At 47.2% G+C, this 16,723-nt stretch overlaps 1 protein-coding gene across 1 annotated transcript in view; it reads left to right on the top strand.

Moving 5' to 3' along the window:
• Window positions 1-16,723, top strand: part of ITGB5 (integrin subunit beta 5) — a 116,321-nt gene that overhangs the window by 1,485 nt on the left and 98,113 nt on the right. Inside the window, exon 2 of the mRNA XM_070370427.1 lies at window positions 9,294-9,379. Within this exon, the coding sequence (XP_070226528.1) occupies window positions 9,294-9,379 (86 nt within the window). The remainder of the gene's footprint in view (window positions 1-9,293; window positions 9,380-16,723) is intronic.

The raw sequence follows: 16,723 nt of genomic DNA, 5'->3' as shown, positions 1-16,723 counted from the left end.
TTCCGGTAGGAGATAATTGTGTTGAGGTTCTCCGCTCACTTTCAAGCCTAAAATTCTTGATTGCTGTTCCGAACCTTGTGTCTGGCCAAGAGGGAGGGGAGGACGGTCCCCTGCAGAGTTTCATATACATGAAGGCAGTGAAGGTTGCTGTCTGAGAGAGAGGAGAGGTCTAGACAGACAAAAACTTTTTTAGGCGATATTTCAGACTTATTAGTGTAACAGGTTTCTTTCATCAGTCCAGAGCTTGGAGTGGATCACTGGTTTCCAAACACCCATCTGGCACCCAGTGCCCATTGCTCATGGGTCCCCAGGGAAGGGCAAAGAGAGGGATATAGCCTGTGTCATACACAGGAATATATTATTGCCAACAGCCCCCTGCTTCACAAGGACTGTCCTTTAATTCGAAATTCTTTTTTATTTTTAGGAAAACTTTTTTTTAAATAATTTGTAGTGATAAATCCCATGGATGGAAGGGCCTGGAAGGCTGCAGTCCATGGGGTCGCTGAGGGACGGGATAGGACTGAGCGTCTTCACTTTCACTTTTCACTTTCATGCATTGGAGAAGGAAATGGCAACCCACTCCAGTGTTCTCGCCTGGAGAATCCCAGGGATGGGGGAGCCTGGTGGGCTGCGGTCTATGGGGTCACACAGAGTCGGACACGACTGAAGTGACTTAGCAGCAGCAGCTTCAGCAGTGATAACAGGGTGGTTTTTCGTTTTGAGCAAACCAAAAAATCGGCAATCCTATATAAATTTTACCTTCTCTTTTTGTTTTCTTTTTAAATCATAATCTGTGCAATACAAAAGTTTAGGAACTGCTGAAGGAGATGTTTTTTTACTTTCCTTACAGGTTGACATCCTGGTTCTGATAAAAACTTAAATACTTCCAGTGGCGAATAATTCTTTCAATCCATTATTTTCCATTTGCATTGTGATTTCTGCTTTTCAAAGTTCATATATTTCTTCTTAATGATCTCCATTTTGGGGGTTGGCCCAGGATAGTGAAGTGATTTGCCCACTCTCCTTGTCCATAGGCCTCATAACTTTTTGGTTTAGGGCCCTTTGTCCTGCATGACACAATTTAGGTAGGGAAAAAAGCTTTGAGCCCACAGAGGTTTATTTCCAGTGCTGTCTCTTCTTCTGCAGTTGCCTTAGAGCTCAGCCATCCCTCCATGGATCAGCAGAGCAGTGAGAGAGCAAGCCCATCACTGGCTTCCAGACCTGGCCACCTCCCTCTTAATGCCCTGGAGCTTCTCAAGGTTACCAGGGACTGACACATATCTGTGTGACTTCTCCTAGTTTGCCAGTGTTACTGAGCCAACTGGAAGCTTTCACACTGCAAGTCTGAAACAGCTTTTCTTTTCTCTTCCTTCCCTTGTCTTCTCTTTTTCTTGAAGCACTACAGGTACTTTATCCAATTTGTGTTTTGCTACTAGGACAGAATTTGACAGAAAAACCTTCATTGCCCACTAAGAGAAAAAGGTGATCTGCAGGGTCCTGCCTGCCTGGGTGTCCCTGGATCAGTGGTTAAGTTACCAGTCTATTGCTTTGCACTACTTTCGTCTGTGTGTTTAATCCAGCAGGAAACAGACTTTTAATTTAAGGGGGCTCACTTCAAACAAGTCCCCAGCAGGCTGACAATCCCCCGTCCCAGAGTTCTCTGCTCTCCTTATTAGCAAAGACCTGCAGACAGGACCTGAGGAAGGGTTTCTCTTCGGGGAGGCCCTTGCTCTCTACTAAGGAGGGAGGGGTATGGCATTGACTGGGCTGCAGAACTGGAGTCATGTTTGCCATCATAGTTTATTAAAAGGAAAAAAAAAATCAAATGTTCTTTTAGTGAATGCCCTGCACATTAGAATGCTCTAAATCCTAGGCGAGCCCTTTATCCTATTTACTGGACTCCTGTTGGCAGCACTTCCCCACCACCACGATTGCCGTGGTCTGTGATGGGGCTGTTGGAATTTGGCCTTGGGTTTGCAGCTCTCAGGTAACCAGGCAAAGGTTTAGAAATGCAAACCAGGGGGCTTGGTGGGTCGGCTGCTGTTTACCCTAGGTATTTACACTTTAGCGCCATCATCCTTGAATTAGGGGGACTTTTAATAAAGGAGATTGAGGCAAAAGAGGGCAGGGTCTAATTAGCTCTAATTAGTATTCCTCTCCTGCTTGTTCTCCATGCTTATTTAGCTACTGAGGCAACGGAGAATGAATATATCTAAGTAGTTGGCAAAAGGCCCTTTGTGCCTGCCTACCCTGGTAACTACTTTTTCTTCTCCAGCCAGCTCACGGAAATATTCTGAAGTTTTAATGTAATGTGGGGTGATTACCTAGTGCTTAGATGATAATACCCCATTCACGTGGCAGTGAGCAGTCGGGTTAATGGCGGTGGGGTCGCATCGCAGGTATTTTCAATACACTGGGACTGAGGGCTGTGGTGTGTTTCTTCTTTCAAGCTGAAATGAGATTAATGGCCTTTATGAATGTAAAGGAACACTTTATAGGCACCCATTTGTTTGTGAGGCTGCTGCTTCTATTGATTGCTGGGTTTGATTCCTGGGCCACATGGTGAAAAGTTTGCTTCCAGGGAAGGCGGGACACCTTCTCTGTGGTCGATGCTAGTTCCCGCCCCCACCAGTTTTTCAGAAACAGTTGCTTGTCTCTTGTAGAGTTAAACTCAACTCTTACTCAGAATGATCCTGTCAAAACTCAACTTAGATTGTGTTACTCTACCTAAAGTCCTCCACTGGCTTCCAGAAGTCCTGCCAGGGTCCTGCCAGGCTCTGCATGAACACCCCCTGACCGCCCCCTCCCCCGCCCCACCTAATGCCTCTCACTGCTCCCCCTCCCCCACTTCAGTCCCATCACTGTTCTAAGGGCTGGATCACAGGCCTTCCCTCTGCCTGGAATGTTCGCCCTGCCGATCTCTGCACAGCAGGCCTCCGCAGCCTTTTCTCAGCGTGTCCTACTCAGGCAAACTGCAACCTCCTGCCTCACGTTCTTCCTATCTTCCTTGATTTTTATCCTTAGCACTTACAACCATCTAGTGTACTTGCTTATCTGGTTTATTGTTCATCTTCTCCTCTGAGCATTCAACCCCCAATCAGGACATAAGGTCCATGAAAGCAGGGAGTTTTGTTGGTTTTATTTGTCCTTGTATTCATCTGTGGTTAGAACAGTGCCTGACTAATACTTGTTGAATGAATGGATGGACACAAGTTTTGGTACTCTGTGTGTGTGTGTGTGTGTGTGTGTGTGTGTGTGTGTTGGAGGCAGAGTGGCCCATCCTCACTTCCTTGCCACCTTCTACAACTAGCTTTGAGGTCAGAGACTATGCATGTAGCTTGTTAGGAAGAAACAGTTGCATGCGAGAGAACTCATTTGAGTCTGTCAAGATTTTTTTGAACTGGCACCTATGATACAGCTTGTTTTTATCACCCCTGAATTGTTTGCAGGGGGATGCTAAGGCCAGGAAAAGTGACTTGTTCAAGGTCATGTAGCCAATAAGTGACAGAACAAGTTCTTGGGTCTTTCATGCCAGGGCGTCCTCTCCTTATCACATGACTCCAGCCCAAATGTTCTGTCTTCTGTGAAGCCTGGTCTGCCTCCCTTGGGTGGAGCAGAGTGGGCCCCTCCTTCCCTCCCTCTCATTGCATATTCTTTTAGAGGAGGCTGGAAGTTGGAGGGGCTCTGCCTCACCTGCTATAAGGTGAATTGCCTGGCTCTCTCAAAACAGCAGCAAAAACAACACTTACCTTTGAGTCCTTGATATGGACAGAATGATTGGTACTGGGTTGATTCCTACCCCCCTCCCCACTCCCACCATGATTTCAATGATCTTTAAAACAAACCACAAAACCCTCAACTTTTTAAATATGTAAAACAGTTTTAGACTTACGGGAAAACTGAGACTTTAGTTTGGGAGTTCTCATGTGCCCCAATTCCAGCTTTGCCTGTGGTTTGCATCTTGCATTCATATGGCGTATTTGTTACAATTCATGAACCACATCAATAAGTTGTTATTAACTAAAGCCATACTTAGATTTTCTTAGTTTAAGTCTGATGTTCTTTTTCAGTCCTAGGAGCCCTTGCAGGACACCGTATTACACTGAGTTGTCATGTCTCCATAGGCTCTTCTTGGTTGTGACAGTTTTTCTATCTTTTAATGACCTTGACATTTTTGAGGAGGTATTTTGTAGATAGTCCCTCCACTGGGATTTGTCTGGTTTTTTTTTAATGATTAGACTGGAGTTATGAATTTTTAGAGGAAGGTCATATAAGTAGTCATTTGTCTTTTTAAAAATAAATTTTAAATAGGTAATAGCTTCACATACTTTTAAAAAGCATATCCAGTGTAGGGTGAGAGATTGCTCTTTCATTCTTGTTGCTGGTTAGTCTGGGACATTACCCGGACCTGCTTCCCTGCTCAGACCATCCCTGACAGTTTCTTATGGGTCCATCGTGTTTTTTATATGTTTACTACAAATCTCCCTCCCCCAGTTTTATTGAAAGGCAGCACTAAACACACTGTTCTGCACCTTGCCTTTTATGTTAACTTGGTGATAACTGTCTCAGAGTGAGCATCATACCAGCATGCAGGCAACAGAGAGCATGCACATTCTTTTTTAAAGCTGCATAGTATCCTATGTATGAACTGAGGCTTTTCAAACAATAAGTCATGTCTGTAAACGTGATGTTGTTGAATGTTCTGCAGATGTCTGGTGTTCAGAAAGGCAGTAAAGATACGAATGAGACAGATCCTTTCTAGGGTGTATTTACACTTTGTGGTAACATCTTTAGACTGATGACTATTTAATTGCTAGATTCAGCACTGGAAAGACTTTGTCTATCATGTGACACATGAGTGGCTGTGGTTCAGGGCATGGATGGGGAGAAGCAGTCCAGTGCCTTACCATTTTTTTCCCCCCAACAACAATGATGAGATGTTTTTATTTTCTGTTGTCTTGAAAACAATGAGTAAAATGTAATTCAGGATTGGGTTTCTCTCGCTGGCTTCTCAGTTGTATCTTGAAGGTGGTTGCACAGACATTAACGGCAGGGTCTGTTCTCGTCTGTGTGCTTTCCAGGGTGAGTGCACACCCAACTTGCTCGCTGTGTGTTTCCCACTATTCCCAGTGAGTAGTGTCGTGTCTCCTCTCTCCCTGCCATTAGGGCTGCTCCATCTTGGGACTCACCTCTATTATCCCATGGAGTGTTTTAGATCGGGAAATTCCAACTGCTGGAGGTGTGCGTCAGTGGGTGCTGAGTGACCTTGGCCACGTCGGGTAGGTAGACAGAGGTTTGGAGAGGCTGAATGGAGGGAGACCAGCCAGGAGGTGACCACAGAAACCTGCGGAGGGCCTGGCTTGGGCTGTGTGGGGCTGGAGGAGGGTGCAGGCAGGAGGGTTGGATTAGGAGAAACATTTCATGCATGTTGAAGGAAAGATCGGCCTGGATAAGACTGATAACAGGGAGGGATGAGTCATTGAGTTTCGGAAGGAGAGTGTATTTTCAGATGATGGTTTGCAGTAAACCCCTGGCTTCAGAGACATTAAGGGCTGCAGGCAATTGACACTGAGCTGGGAGTGGTCACCGTGCAAACAGTAACCAAGAAAAGTTGTGGCCACTGTCTGGGCCTCTAGCACCTATTACTATGACCTAGACACAACACTCTGACATTTGTGAACTGCAGCTGTTTAAGGTTTTATTCATTACTTCCTTCCTTTCAGAGTGCTGTTGGTGCCGAATGACTCATCCGGCCAAATCCAAACTCACTGCAATATTAATAGGTGGAGGGAGGGGAGATGCCAGAGGAGTAGCACTGGCACTGGGGCACATGTCAGCACACGGTCTATGCTTTTGGTTCCCAGAGTGCCTGGCGGGACTGGCATGACCTGTCCCTGGCAGCTGTGAGCTCCCAGGGAGCACAGCCTGGGTCATTCATCTCTGTGTCTCTAGCATCCCCTAGTCCAGTACTTGGCATTTAGGACTTGCGTAGAGCAGGGTTTCTTGAATTTGAATTTGTCTCAACAGCAACCTAATTTTATTTTTATATTTTAAAATTATTTTTTATACGGTTTTTAAAGGTTACTTTCCATTTCGTTATTACAAAATATAGCAACCTGATTTTAGTGGAATCATTGTCGGTGCAGTGAGACCACTATTGCATGTGAATATGTAAGAAGTAACAGAAACGACTAAGAATGGAGTATGACAGATATTTTACAGTTGTTCAATATGTTTTCATACTGGATGCTTGTCACACCTGTGGAGCCTCTTCAGGATTTTGTCCAAGGTCTTTTAGGCTAACAAAGCAGAAGACCAGAGACCAGTGTGATATGGGTTGGAGAGGAGCCCTTAATGCTCTGAACTCGAGGTCTCTGATCCAAGGTCCCAGAGCTCACTGATGAGGCCCTGGTAATTAGAAAGTGGTGTTTGTGAATTAATGTGAGCTGGGGCAGAGACGTAAATGAGACATCCAACCTCAAATTCCTTTCTGACTGAGGGCCTGTTGAACATCTCCTTCAGAGGACCCTGGAACTCACTGGTCACATGGCCCGTGTCTGGGTGGCACAGAGACCCCATATGGGTACTTGCGTGCTGGTTCCCCTTCTGACCTCTTACTGGAAGACTGGGCTCCTTGTTATTTTTTTCAAGTTGTTGTTGTTTTCTCAGGTTTTCAGCTGTAAAATGAGATGACTTAGTGAGCTGATCCTAAAGCATTTCTAGCTCCAAGGTTCTGTACTTCCATGATTTTATAGAAATGATTTATAGGGATGATTTTATGCATCCTTTATAGAAATTATTTTCTATGTCAAAGCAGATGACATGCCACAAGAGCCTGAATGTGTATTTGATAAGGTGGAGGAGAACAGGAGAAAAGTTACTTTCAATCTAGGTTTGATTCTGTCCCCTGCGCAGCTAGAGGTTTCTGTTAGATGAGGAGTTTTTTTTTTTTTTTTTTAAATTTTAGTTGTCCACGTCTGTTTATTTTTCTAAGTTTATTTATTTTTGGCTGTGCTGGGTCTTCGTTGCTGCATACAGACTTTCTCTAGTTACAGAGAGCAGGGACCACTCTCCGATTGCCACGCGAGGGCTTCTCATTGTGGTGGCTTTTCTCGTTGCAGAGCAGGAGCTCTAGGGTGCACGACGTCAGTAGTTGTGGCTCCTGGGCTCAGTCGTCGTTGTGGCTCACGGGCTTAGTTGCTGCACAGCATGTGGGATCCTCTTGGATCCAACTCATGTCCCCTGCATTGGCAGGTGGACTCTTAACCACTGGACTGCCAAGGAAGTTCCCATATCTATTTATTTAATGTCAACTTTAAGCTAAATATTCCGGGAAATATTTTTTTTTCAATTGTAGTGTAGTTGGTTTACAGTGTTATGTTAATTTCTGCTGTACAGCAAAGTGATTCAGTTAAGGAGATTTAACCAAACAATGAAACTGACAGTTTGAAACTTTTCCTGCAATCATTTCTCTTTTCTAATAGGCTCAGGTACCTATTTGAAAGTCTCCAAGTGAGTGGATTCATTTTAAAGTGAGAAAGGAGGTTGTCAGTGTAAGCAGGTGGACGGCCAGCCCAACTTCCCTGTGGGCTGAATTCTGATACCTTCTTGGTGAATGTTTGGACCTGCGAAGGACTCTTCCTCCTGAAGTGAGGCATGCAGGGTGATTGGTCCTGGCTTTGTTTCTCCTATAAAATGCATTCCAAGTCCAACGTTGTACCCAGGAGGTCCCACTGCAGGCCTGGCAGTGACACTGGGGTCCCCAGCTCTGGTGGTATGAGGTGGAGTCCCAACAGGGTGGCAGTTGGTGGAGATGAAGTGCCGAGGGTTCCACGTTGGGGTCTCTGGCTGGGGAAAGCCATCATTCTCGCCCTCTGTGGGCTCCCAGAGTCACCTCTTTTTCTTCCCAGCCCCTCAGCTCCTGCCAGTTTCTCCACTTTCATTGCCTGAAAGTGGGAATGAGCTGCCATTCTCATCCCAAATGGTTTTCCCTCTAGTGCCTCAATGCAGTGACTCAGTGCAGCCTCCTGCGTCACCCGATTTCTGTGGGTTTTTTTCTGCTAGTGACAAAGAAGAATCAAGGAGTTAAAATGACCAAATTAGAGAAATGTTATAGTTTTAAGATGTCTTACAACCAATATTGTTATGTTGTTTGGCGAAGCTGGGGAAGAGTCTCAACCTCCCCATTTTCTCCTCCACACTCTCTTGTTAATCTTATTGCCTCTGTTTTTCCCCTTTATGATCTGAGCCCTTCTTCCTAGGGCTAGTGGCCCTGGGTTTTTCTTTTTCCCATTTATCCAGTGAGCCTCTAGGCAATGACCAGAAGAGACCAGTGGGTCTGTTAGTGCTGTGAGGACCAAATAAAGTTACATCTGTTTAGAGAGAAGCCAGTAAGTATTGCTCTTGGTCAAAAAAAATCTGTCCCAGAAGGAAAAGACTTGGGTGATGATAAATTTCACCAAGGATGCCTTTGCTGTTGGGGATGGTAGTGGGAGGGGCATACAGTGGAGAAAGGAGATGGGGGAGGAGGGGGACAATGGATTTAACCTGAATACCACACTTGAGTTTGCTTCAGGAGACCCCTCCACAGATTAATGGGATGGGGACAGAGGGTGGAGAGTAAATAATTTTTACAAGGACGTTTCCTTCTAGTCTTCGTTTCTGATCTTTTTTTGAACATCAGGGATAGACTTTGAATGGGTGGTTTTTTAATGTGATCAAATACCTTTTTATTATCTCCCCAGATGATATGTATTTTCTTGATCTATTAGTAGATATATTGAATTAATAGATACCCTGTATCTTAAGCTGGCATTGTATTCCTCGGCCACATTCTTCTTTAAGGACTTTGCTGCTGTCTTTCGGTACACCATGTATTTGGTGCGACACCTGATTTAGGATTTTCTTATGTCTGAAGAAGATCAATCAGTTCTTTTTTTGATTTGCTTTTTGTGCTATTTATGATATTTTGTCTGGACTGAGCATAGAGGGGCCTTGTTCTCGATGAGCCAGGACCTGCTGTGTCAGGAAGAAGGCAGTGGGACCCCTGTAGGCACAGTGGAAGTGACGGGAGTTGCTGACGCAAGTGTGCATGCGGTGGGTGCTTCAGAAACCGGCAATGTCTAGCTTCTGCCAGTGAGCAGAGGCCTGCGGTCAGCACAGGGGCCTGCACCCTTCAGCTTCAGGAGGCCCCTGTTAGAGACGAAAGTGACTCCTCCTCCCGCCCATTCAAAAGCCCATTAATGGAGGTTATGGCTGGAAGCTAATGGCTGCATCTTCATCTTTCTTTGAAGGTCTCAACATATGCACCAGTGGAAGTGCCACCTCATGTGAAGAATGCCTGCTAATCCACCCAAAATGTGCCTGGTGTTTCAAAGAGGTGCGTAGGTGGGGGAGGGGAGGAGTGCTCTGAGGGGCGGGTGGGGGAGGGGTGGGCTTCACCTCGGCATCCAGGCAGAAAAAGAGTGTGCAGGTTCTGTGAGCTGCCTCTTCCTTTCTCCCAGGGCGGAGACAAAAGAAAAGCTGCATTTTTAGGTGTTAATCCTGTTGTAGGGAAACAAGATCTTCTTCCCTTTTGTAGGGGAACCAGTTATGATTCTTGTACAGTTTTCTGCTATGTGGTAAAAGACCTGAGCTTGTGAAGTGAGTCTTTTGCCTAACGATATAAAACATGCCTGGGTGGTTGGCCTGTTGGCGGATGCCGGTCATTGTTCAGTGGCTTATCTGAGGATGAATATTATGAATTGGCCTTTATGGAATGATTTTACTTGAAAAGAATAGCTGCTGTTTCTTTAGACTCTGTAGGAAGGGATGTAAGTTTGGGATGGTGATAGGCATATTGCTCTCGTAAAGCAATACAAATATCAGTGCTTGGTTGGCTAATCAGGAAATATTCAGTTTCTAAACCTATACTGCCTCTTCCAAGTGACTGTTGTAGATTTTTTTTTTTTCTAGTAAAGAGTAAGATTACTAAACAAGCTACTTTGAAAGAGGACTCTTCCCAACATATGAACCCCTCATTGTATTTGGGGCTTAATGGTACTGTTTTGTTATCAACTTTAAAATCTTTCACGGATTCCTTACAACCTGCATGACAAATCCAAGTTCCATGGCCCCTGCCTGCTTCCCTACCTTCATCTCTTGCTTGCCTTCAACACTTTAGCCCCAGGGGATGACCCGAGCGAGGATCCCCAGAGAGCCCTGACTGATGAACACCCTCATGGTTTTCTCATTGCTGTTTCTCCTAAAGAGCTTCCCAGATTTCCCCTCCTTCTCCTCACTAACGCCTTGTCTTCAGTTTTTAAGAGATTAGTTCAAGACTCATCTACTCCATGAAGACTTTGATGGTTTTCCCCAGACACATCTGTCTGTCCACCCAACCATGTTTCTGTCATCTATCCATCTATCTGCAATAAGAATGTAAGCTTCCCCCACCAGAAATTTAGGGCAGGGGTTTTATCTGTTTTCTTCACTGTTGAACCTCCCATACCCAGAGTAGTGCCTGGCTCATAGTATTAATAGCTGCTCAGTAAGATTGATGAAGGATTTCATTGGGTGGCTGTTTATTACACATCTGCATGTATAGCCCATGACCGACCACCTTTCTGTCTCCCTGTAGTTAGTCCTCCAGCAATAGCACTTGTAACCTCTTACTCTGTGCATTTGTTTTCATGCCTGTTTACAATTAAATCATTATTTCCTCGAGAATCTGTGTCTTCCTCATCTTCAAAATTGGCCAAGAATCTGTCAGGAATTCATATTTGATAAAAGAGGCCAGCTAAAAAGACACCTTATTTAGAAAACCAAAGTTGAAATCTCAGTTTCACCATAATTTACTGTTTCTTGGTATGTAAAATGAAGATGACAATTCCCACCCTCCAGTACTTTGGAAGTACAAAACAAGGTCAATTCATGAGAGGGCTTGTGGATGGAACTGCTAATTAACTGAGCCTCCTGTACCTTATAGATATTTTCTAGTGGAATGTGAGCCATGGTTTCTGGAAGTTGGGCTGGATTGTCAACCTTAGGTCTCTTCCTTTCCCCAAGTCTGATGTCCTGATACTGGTCGTATCTGATGACACTTTTTTATGTTTTTGTTTTTGGCTGAGAAGCACAACATATCTTAGTTCCCCAGCCTGTTCAAGTCCATGTCCCCTGCGTTGGAAGCGTGGAGTCAACCACTGGACCACCAGAGAAATCCCGACTGATATCTCCAGGAGTAAATCATTGTCCTGGTCCACACCTGGGTCCCCTCTGTAGCTTACTGGGCTCTGTCTGTGCTTATGGCCTCAGTCTTGGCTAATGAACCTCCTGTGGTACCTGCGTGGGAATGCAGCTTCCCATCCCCTTTGGGGGTGAACTTTCTCCAGGGCCTGAGTAGTCTCAAAGCTGAGTTTGGGGCTTTCTAGACTGCCCCTTAACAGGGTGAGTGTGGCTGAGTGCCATAATCATGAATCCTGGGACATCATCAAAGAGGTGAAGTTATCTGTCGAGAGCACATGATGTGGAGGGGCTGGTACCCAGTAGGGGGCTGGGTCCCTAACCAGTGTGTTCTTGTGGATTCCGGGCTGCATACCACCACAGATTAACCCCCAAACACATTCCATTGAGCACCTCTGCTTCAGATCCTACAATGGCTTTCTTGTTTACCTGGGGTGGGGGTGGGGACGCCTTACTCTGCATTTAACAAACTTGTAACCTAATTCCATCTCCCAGGTCCCCCTCCCATTGCTCTGTTCTCCCACAGGTGTGGCGTTTGAGTCAGCCAGTGCCCTTGCCACCCTTCCCCGCCCCCACTTCATGCTACTCTGTCTGCCTGGTTCTGCTGCTTGGCTGGCCCTGTTAACCTGGCTCTCCTGTCTTCATCTTTCAACTGTGGCTTCATTTTCTCTGGTAGCTACAGATCTTACCCTCTGGCTCTAAGGTCAGAGTCTCCAGACTCTCTCCTACCCTGGTTGAGGATGTGGCATGGGGCAGGGAGACTGCCGGTCCTTATCACACAACTCAACCCCTGTCCCTTGCCCTTTGTCAGAGCCCGGGGCTGTTCTCCACCAGCTTGAACTCTCCCAGTGCTGTTTGTGCTGCACGGCCTAAGACATACAACAGACTCTGGTGGCTCATTACCTATTTTTCTATTTTGTCCTTCACATTTCTGAAGTAGACATTTGCCTCTGCTCTAAGAGAGTAAGTTTCACAACCCAGCTGGCTGTGAAGGGGTGTGTGCGTGTAAGAATGTCCGCGGGTGCTTTTATGGCAAGGCCTCGGGGCAGCCCACGTGATTTCCACTCACATTTTCTCATCTAAAACCAGTCACAGCACTCAGCCTAAGTGCATAGGGAGCTGGGAGACTTCATGTAGCTGTGTGCCCGGGAAAAAGGGGGAAGGGGCTTTGTGGATCAGCAGCCTGTGCCGGAAGCAGGGAGGCCAGCGTACTGGACAGAGGACGGTGTTTGGGGAGAAGTGGGCGGGGCTGAAGCAGCGGTGCTCCCCCAGGACAGAAAGCAGGGTTACGGGAGCTGGAAAGGAGACAGGCAGGCTAGGTAATGGTGCTGAGGCTGTGGGGAGACGGGAGGCTGTTGGGGTGTGAAGGTGAGACACCCTCAGGAGATGTGGCTGGGAGTAGTTCAGACTGCCATGCAGCCAGAGGGAGAAGGGCCCAGGCTGCCAAGGCCGCCCTGTGGATCCTGGACAGAATCCCACCGGGACAAGAACAGGAAGGCCTGGGGCACGTCTATGGTGGCTATAGGGGCAGACGTGGGAGAAGGCTGGGGCACCTGGGCTACGGGGACCAGTCTTTCTCTTGGAGGTGGACATGGAGAGAAGGAATGAAGGGGTCAGTAGGACTGGAGGCGGGAACGTGAGGAAGGAGACAGATTAGAGGCTGGGAAACAAGACCAGCTGACTGGATCTTCTGGGAGATTACCGTGCTGGGGAAAGTAGAGCGGAGGGGTCATGACCTGTATTCTCCTTTGAGCTGGGAAGGAGTGAAACACATGAGTGTCTGCTCCAGCTCACAATGAAACACAGATCTGTGGAGAACATCTCGGTGTGGTCGTGAAAGGGAAGCGTCTCAGCCCATTGTGCATGCTCCATGAACAGCCATCCAGCGCGTTAAGTGCAGCAACCCTGACGGGACTCGCCCGTCTCCCAGCAGCCGGGCCGCGGCGGTATGCTGCCGCTCCCAGCAGCCGGGCCGCGTGGTGGTGTGCTGACGGGGCACGGATTTTAGTTTGTCATCACTTACCTTCGGCCTCCCCTCCCCTCCCCCAGATCCATGAGGGCTCCAGTGGAGCCAGGGCCGCAGCCACAGAGGGCCCCAACTTCCTGCCCCTGCCCAAGTCTCTGCCAGACCCTCTCCCTGTTCACCAGTTTGCATTTGCTTCCCCCTCTTACCAGGATCAGGGTGTCTGCCCATGGTCCGCACCCCCCGATCCCGCCCTGTTCCTGCTTGGGTTCCTCTTTCCCCAGGTCTGCAGTTTCTCAGCTCTTCACCCTGCTGTTTCAGAAACAAACCAAAACACATCTTTTCACCCTGAATACCACCCACATCTTTTTTGAGTTTTGGCTTTCCGCAGCAGGCAGTGAGGCGCACAGGGGATGTGATGACCGGAGTGGTGCAGGCGGACAAGCTGAGTGCCCTGGCCGCTGTGCCCGACCGCCGAGAGCCTGCTGAGCGCTGGTCTTGGCTGCAGGAGGGAGTTTTTTGATTAACAAAATGTATGAGAATTAAGTACTATTTAGGTGAGCAGTAGACCTCATTATATCCTCCGTGTGACAGGTGACAGAGGCAGTGCAGAGGGTCAGATTGTAACAGCTCTGAGCACCAGTGTTAGAACAAAGTAAAAGTCATCTAGGTTTGGTACGCCTGCTTCTTATGTTTTTCTTTCTTATGTAATTACCGTTTAGTGACTAAAAGCCATGAAAGATATTTCGAGTTCCAGTGTGCCTTCTGTTGCTTCTCTTAGTGGGTTGCCTGTCATACAGTTACCTTCCCTGAGCCCTTTGGAGGGTTGGAGACAGTGTTTCTGGAGACTGTGTGGACAGATGCTTCCTTCGTGAACTGAAACTTCTTCCACCACAGAGCTGTGGCGCTAGTGGTAAAGAACCCGTCTGCCAGTGCAGGAGACTTAAGAGACACTGGTTCAATCCCTAGGTCGGGAAGATCCCCTGGAGGAGGGCATGGCCACCCACTCCAGTATTCTTGCCTGGAGAATCCCATGGACAGAAGACCCTGGTAGGCTATACAGTCCATGGGGTCGCAAAGACTCGGACATGAACTCAAGCAACTGAGCATGAGAGACCATTCTGAAACTAGTTTCCATTTTTCCATGTTGAGATGAAGTCTCATGCCTGTTTTTCTGCATCAAGTGGATAGTTATCCTCCAAGTTTGATAGGTGGCAGAAGAGTTCGGCACCTGGAGCAGCTAAATTCAGGGGGATGGAGTCTGGGGTCACAGAGTTAGTTTCCTGCTTTGGAATTCAGCAGTGACCTTGACCAAGAAGGGCGGCAGATGATGCAAGGAACACTGAGCTTGTGTTCACAAAGCTGAGGCTGGAGAAACTTAAACTCCTCAGGTGAACATAGGCATGAACTTAGGTGTGTGGACCTCAGACTCGTCATCTGTAGAAGCGAGGGGCTGGACCAGGTGATGCATCCGAGGTCCCGTCTCCCTGGAAATTGCTTTGTTCTGACACCTGGCAGAGGCTCTTGGCACATCAGACTTCAGGATGTCACTCATGTGAGGAGGAATTTTAACCATGAGTCCTCCTTTCCTTCAAGAGTTTATAATTTGGGGCATCTGCATTCATTGAATTTAAAGCTTAGGAATGGAGGTATTGAGACATTGTCTTTATAACATTTGTGCCACCTGGCAAGATCATAACTCTCATAACATATGCCCTGGTCTTTGTGATTTTGGTTTCTTCTCTTTTAATGTGCATCTGCCCTTATTCAAAATTAAAATATCGAGTGAGGATCTCAGGGGAAGAGAGCAGAAGCTTGTGGAGGGTTTGTCACTCGCTGCTGGGTCTGCAGTGCTGTCTGTCCCTTTCTTGGGCAGCAGGAGCCTATGCTAGAAATCAGGCATGGCTATCTTCAGATTCCATGCCAGAGAGAACTTCAGCTATTGTGGGCATCCGTGATAGACTTCAAGAAAGCCACGTTATCCTCAAAGGGTTCTCCAGACCTGCATGCCCAGAGGTGCCTCAGCAGGTGTCATTGAGGCCCTAAAGGTCTGGGATAATGACAGGACTTGATTCTATAGATAAAGGTATCTTCAAAGGATGTCAAGCACAGGAGAGAAGCCACTGGGACTGCCCCAAATAGCAAGAAAACCAAACTCTGAAACAGGAGACGGTTGACAGATATGATAGATTTGATGGCCCCAAGGCGAGGTCTGGGTTTGGTATGCGTGTCGTGGTAGGCTGTCCAGTGCTGCCCGTGAAGCTGGAGCTGCTGAGCGGGGCCCCCTGTACTGTCACGTTGCTGACGCGTTTGGCGCTTGTAAAGTCATCCTGCAAGTGGCAGTTTTTATGTGGTCAGTGGTGGTGCTCGTGCTGGCCGACTCCAGGAGTTCGTGGTCTTTCCTGCTGGCGCAGCAAACTTCAAGGAGGCCTTGTGCATTGGAGTGAAGGTTTGCCACAACCTTGAAGAATGTCATTAAGGAGAAATAAAGCTGTTACCAATGAAGGGAATGAGGAGGGCTTTGCTCCTAACAACCTGGAAAATAAAGAAGCCCCGAGCAGTCAGGAAAGCCAGCTACACAAACAAGGCTGTAATGGGCTGTCTGTGGCTGCCCGTCAGCTCTTCAGGTCTGGGAAGTGTGTCCTGGACCTGGAAGTCTCCTGATGAACCCAGCAGGGGAGCAGCAGGTGGCTCTGTACTTGTCCTCCCTCGGGGACTGATAGTGTCTAGCAAAAGCAGCCTTTGAGCAGATTGACTGGGCAGCTCGGACGAAGTTCATTGCTGGTGCTGGTGTCCATGCATCACAGGATGATCTTGCTGACGTAAATGGCTGAGGCTGTGGATGAGGAATCATGCAGCTGCTTCCCACTTAGGGTGAAGCAGTTTGATTCTGTGACATTGTCTGTTCCAGAATGCAGGCTGTACCAGGCCAAGGGGAGGGGTGTTGGGGTACTCATCACTCTGGGGAGACCGAAGATGCTTTCCTCACCAGCCTGGTGGTGGGGATGTGCACGGGTCTGCTCAAGACATGTGCACTTTGACAATCAGAACTGGGTGGAGGACAACCAGTTCCTCAGGATTCGAGGAGCTGGCAGCAAGGCCCAGTGTGCTGGCAAGAAGTTCAGAAATTCCTTTGCCAAGTAAGCTCTGAGCAGCCCCTGAGCCCTCTCAGCTCTGGACAGCTATTCAGTAATTCAACCTCTGCTTCCCACAGCTTAGGACAGCAGATCCATACCTGTAAGGCCCTTAGGACGGTACCTCTCCTTTCCCCTACTGCTGTGATTTTTTGTTTGTTTGTTTTTTTAAACGGCTTCATCAGAATTGCTTTATCAGAGCGTAGCTTGACTGTACAGAACCCAGCTTTGGACTCTTGTAATTTCTAGAATAATCATTTTTCTCAGCTTGTTCCACAAGTGTTTTTGGAGACATTTATATGTATATTTATTGTGGCGTCCCTGAGGTTGTTGACAGGCAAGATCTCCTGTTATGTCAAGAGTTCAATATACAAAATTAAAAAAAAAAAACAGTTATAAACAAACA

Source organism: Bos mutus, chromosome 1 (genome assembly GCF_027580195.1).
Source record: "Bos mutus isolate GX-2022 chromosome 1, NWIPB_WYAK_1.1, whole genome shotgun sequence".
NCBI lineage: Eukaryota > Metazoa > Chordata > Mammalia > Artiodactyla > Bovidae > Bos > Bos mutus.
This window is presented reverse-complemented; position numbering and strand designations above follow the sequence as displayed.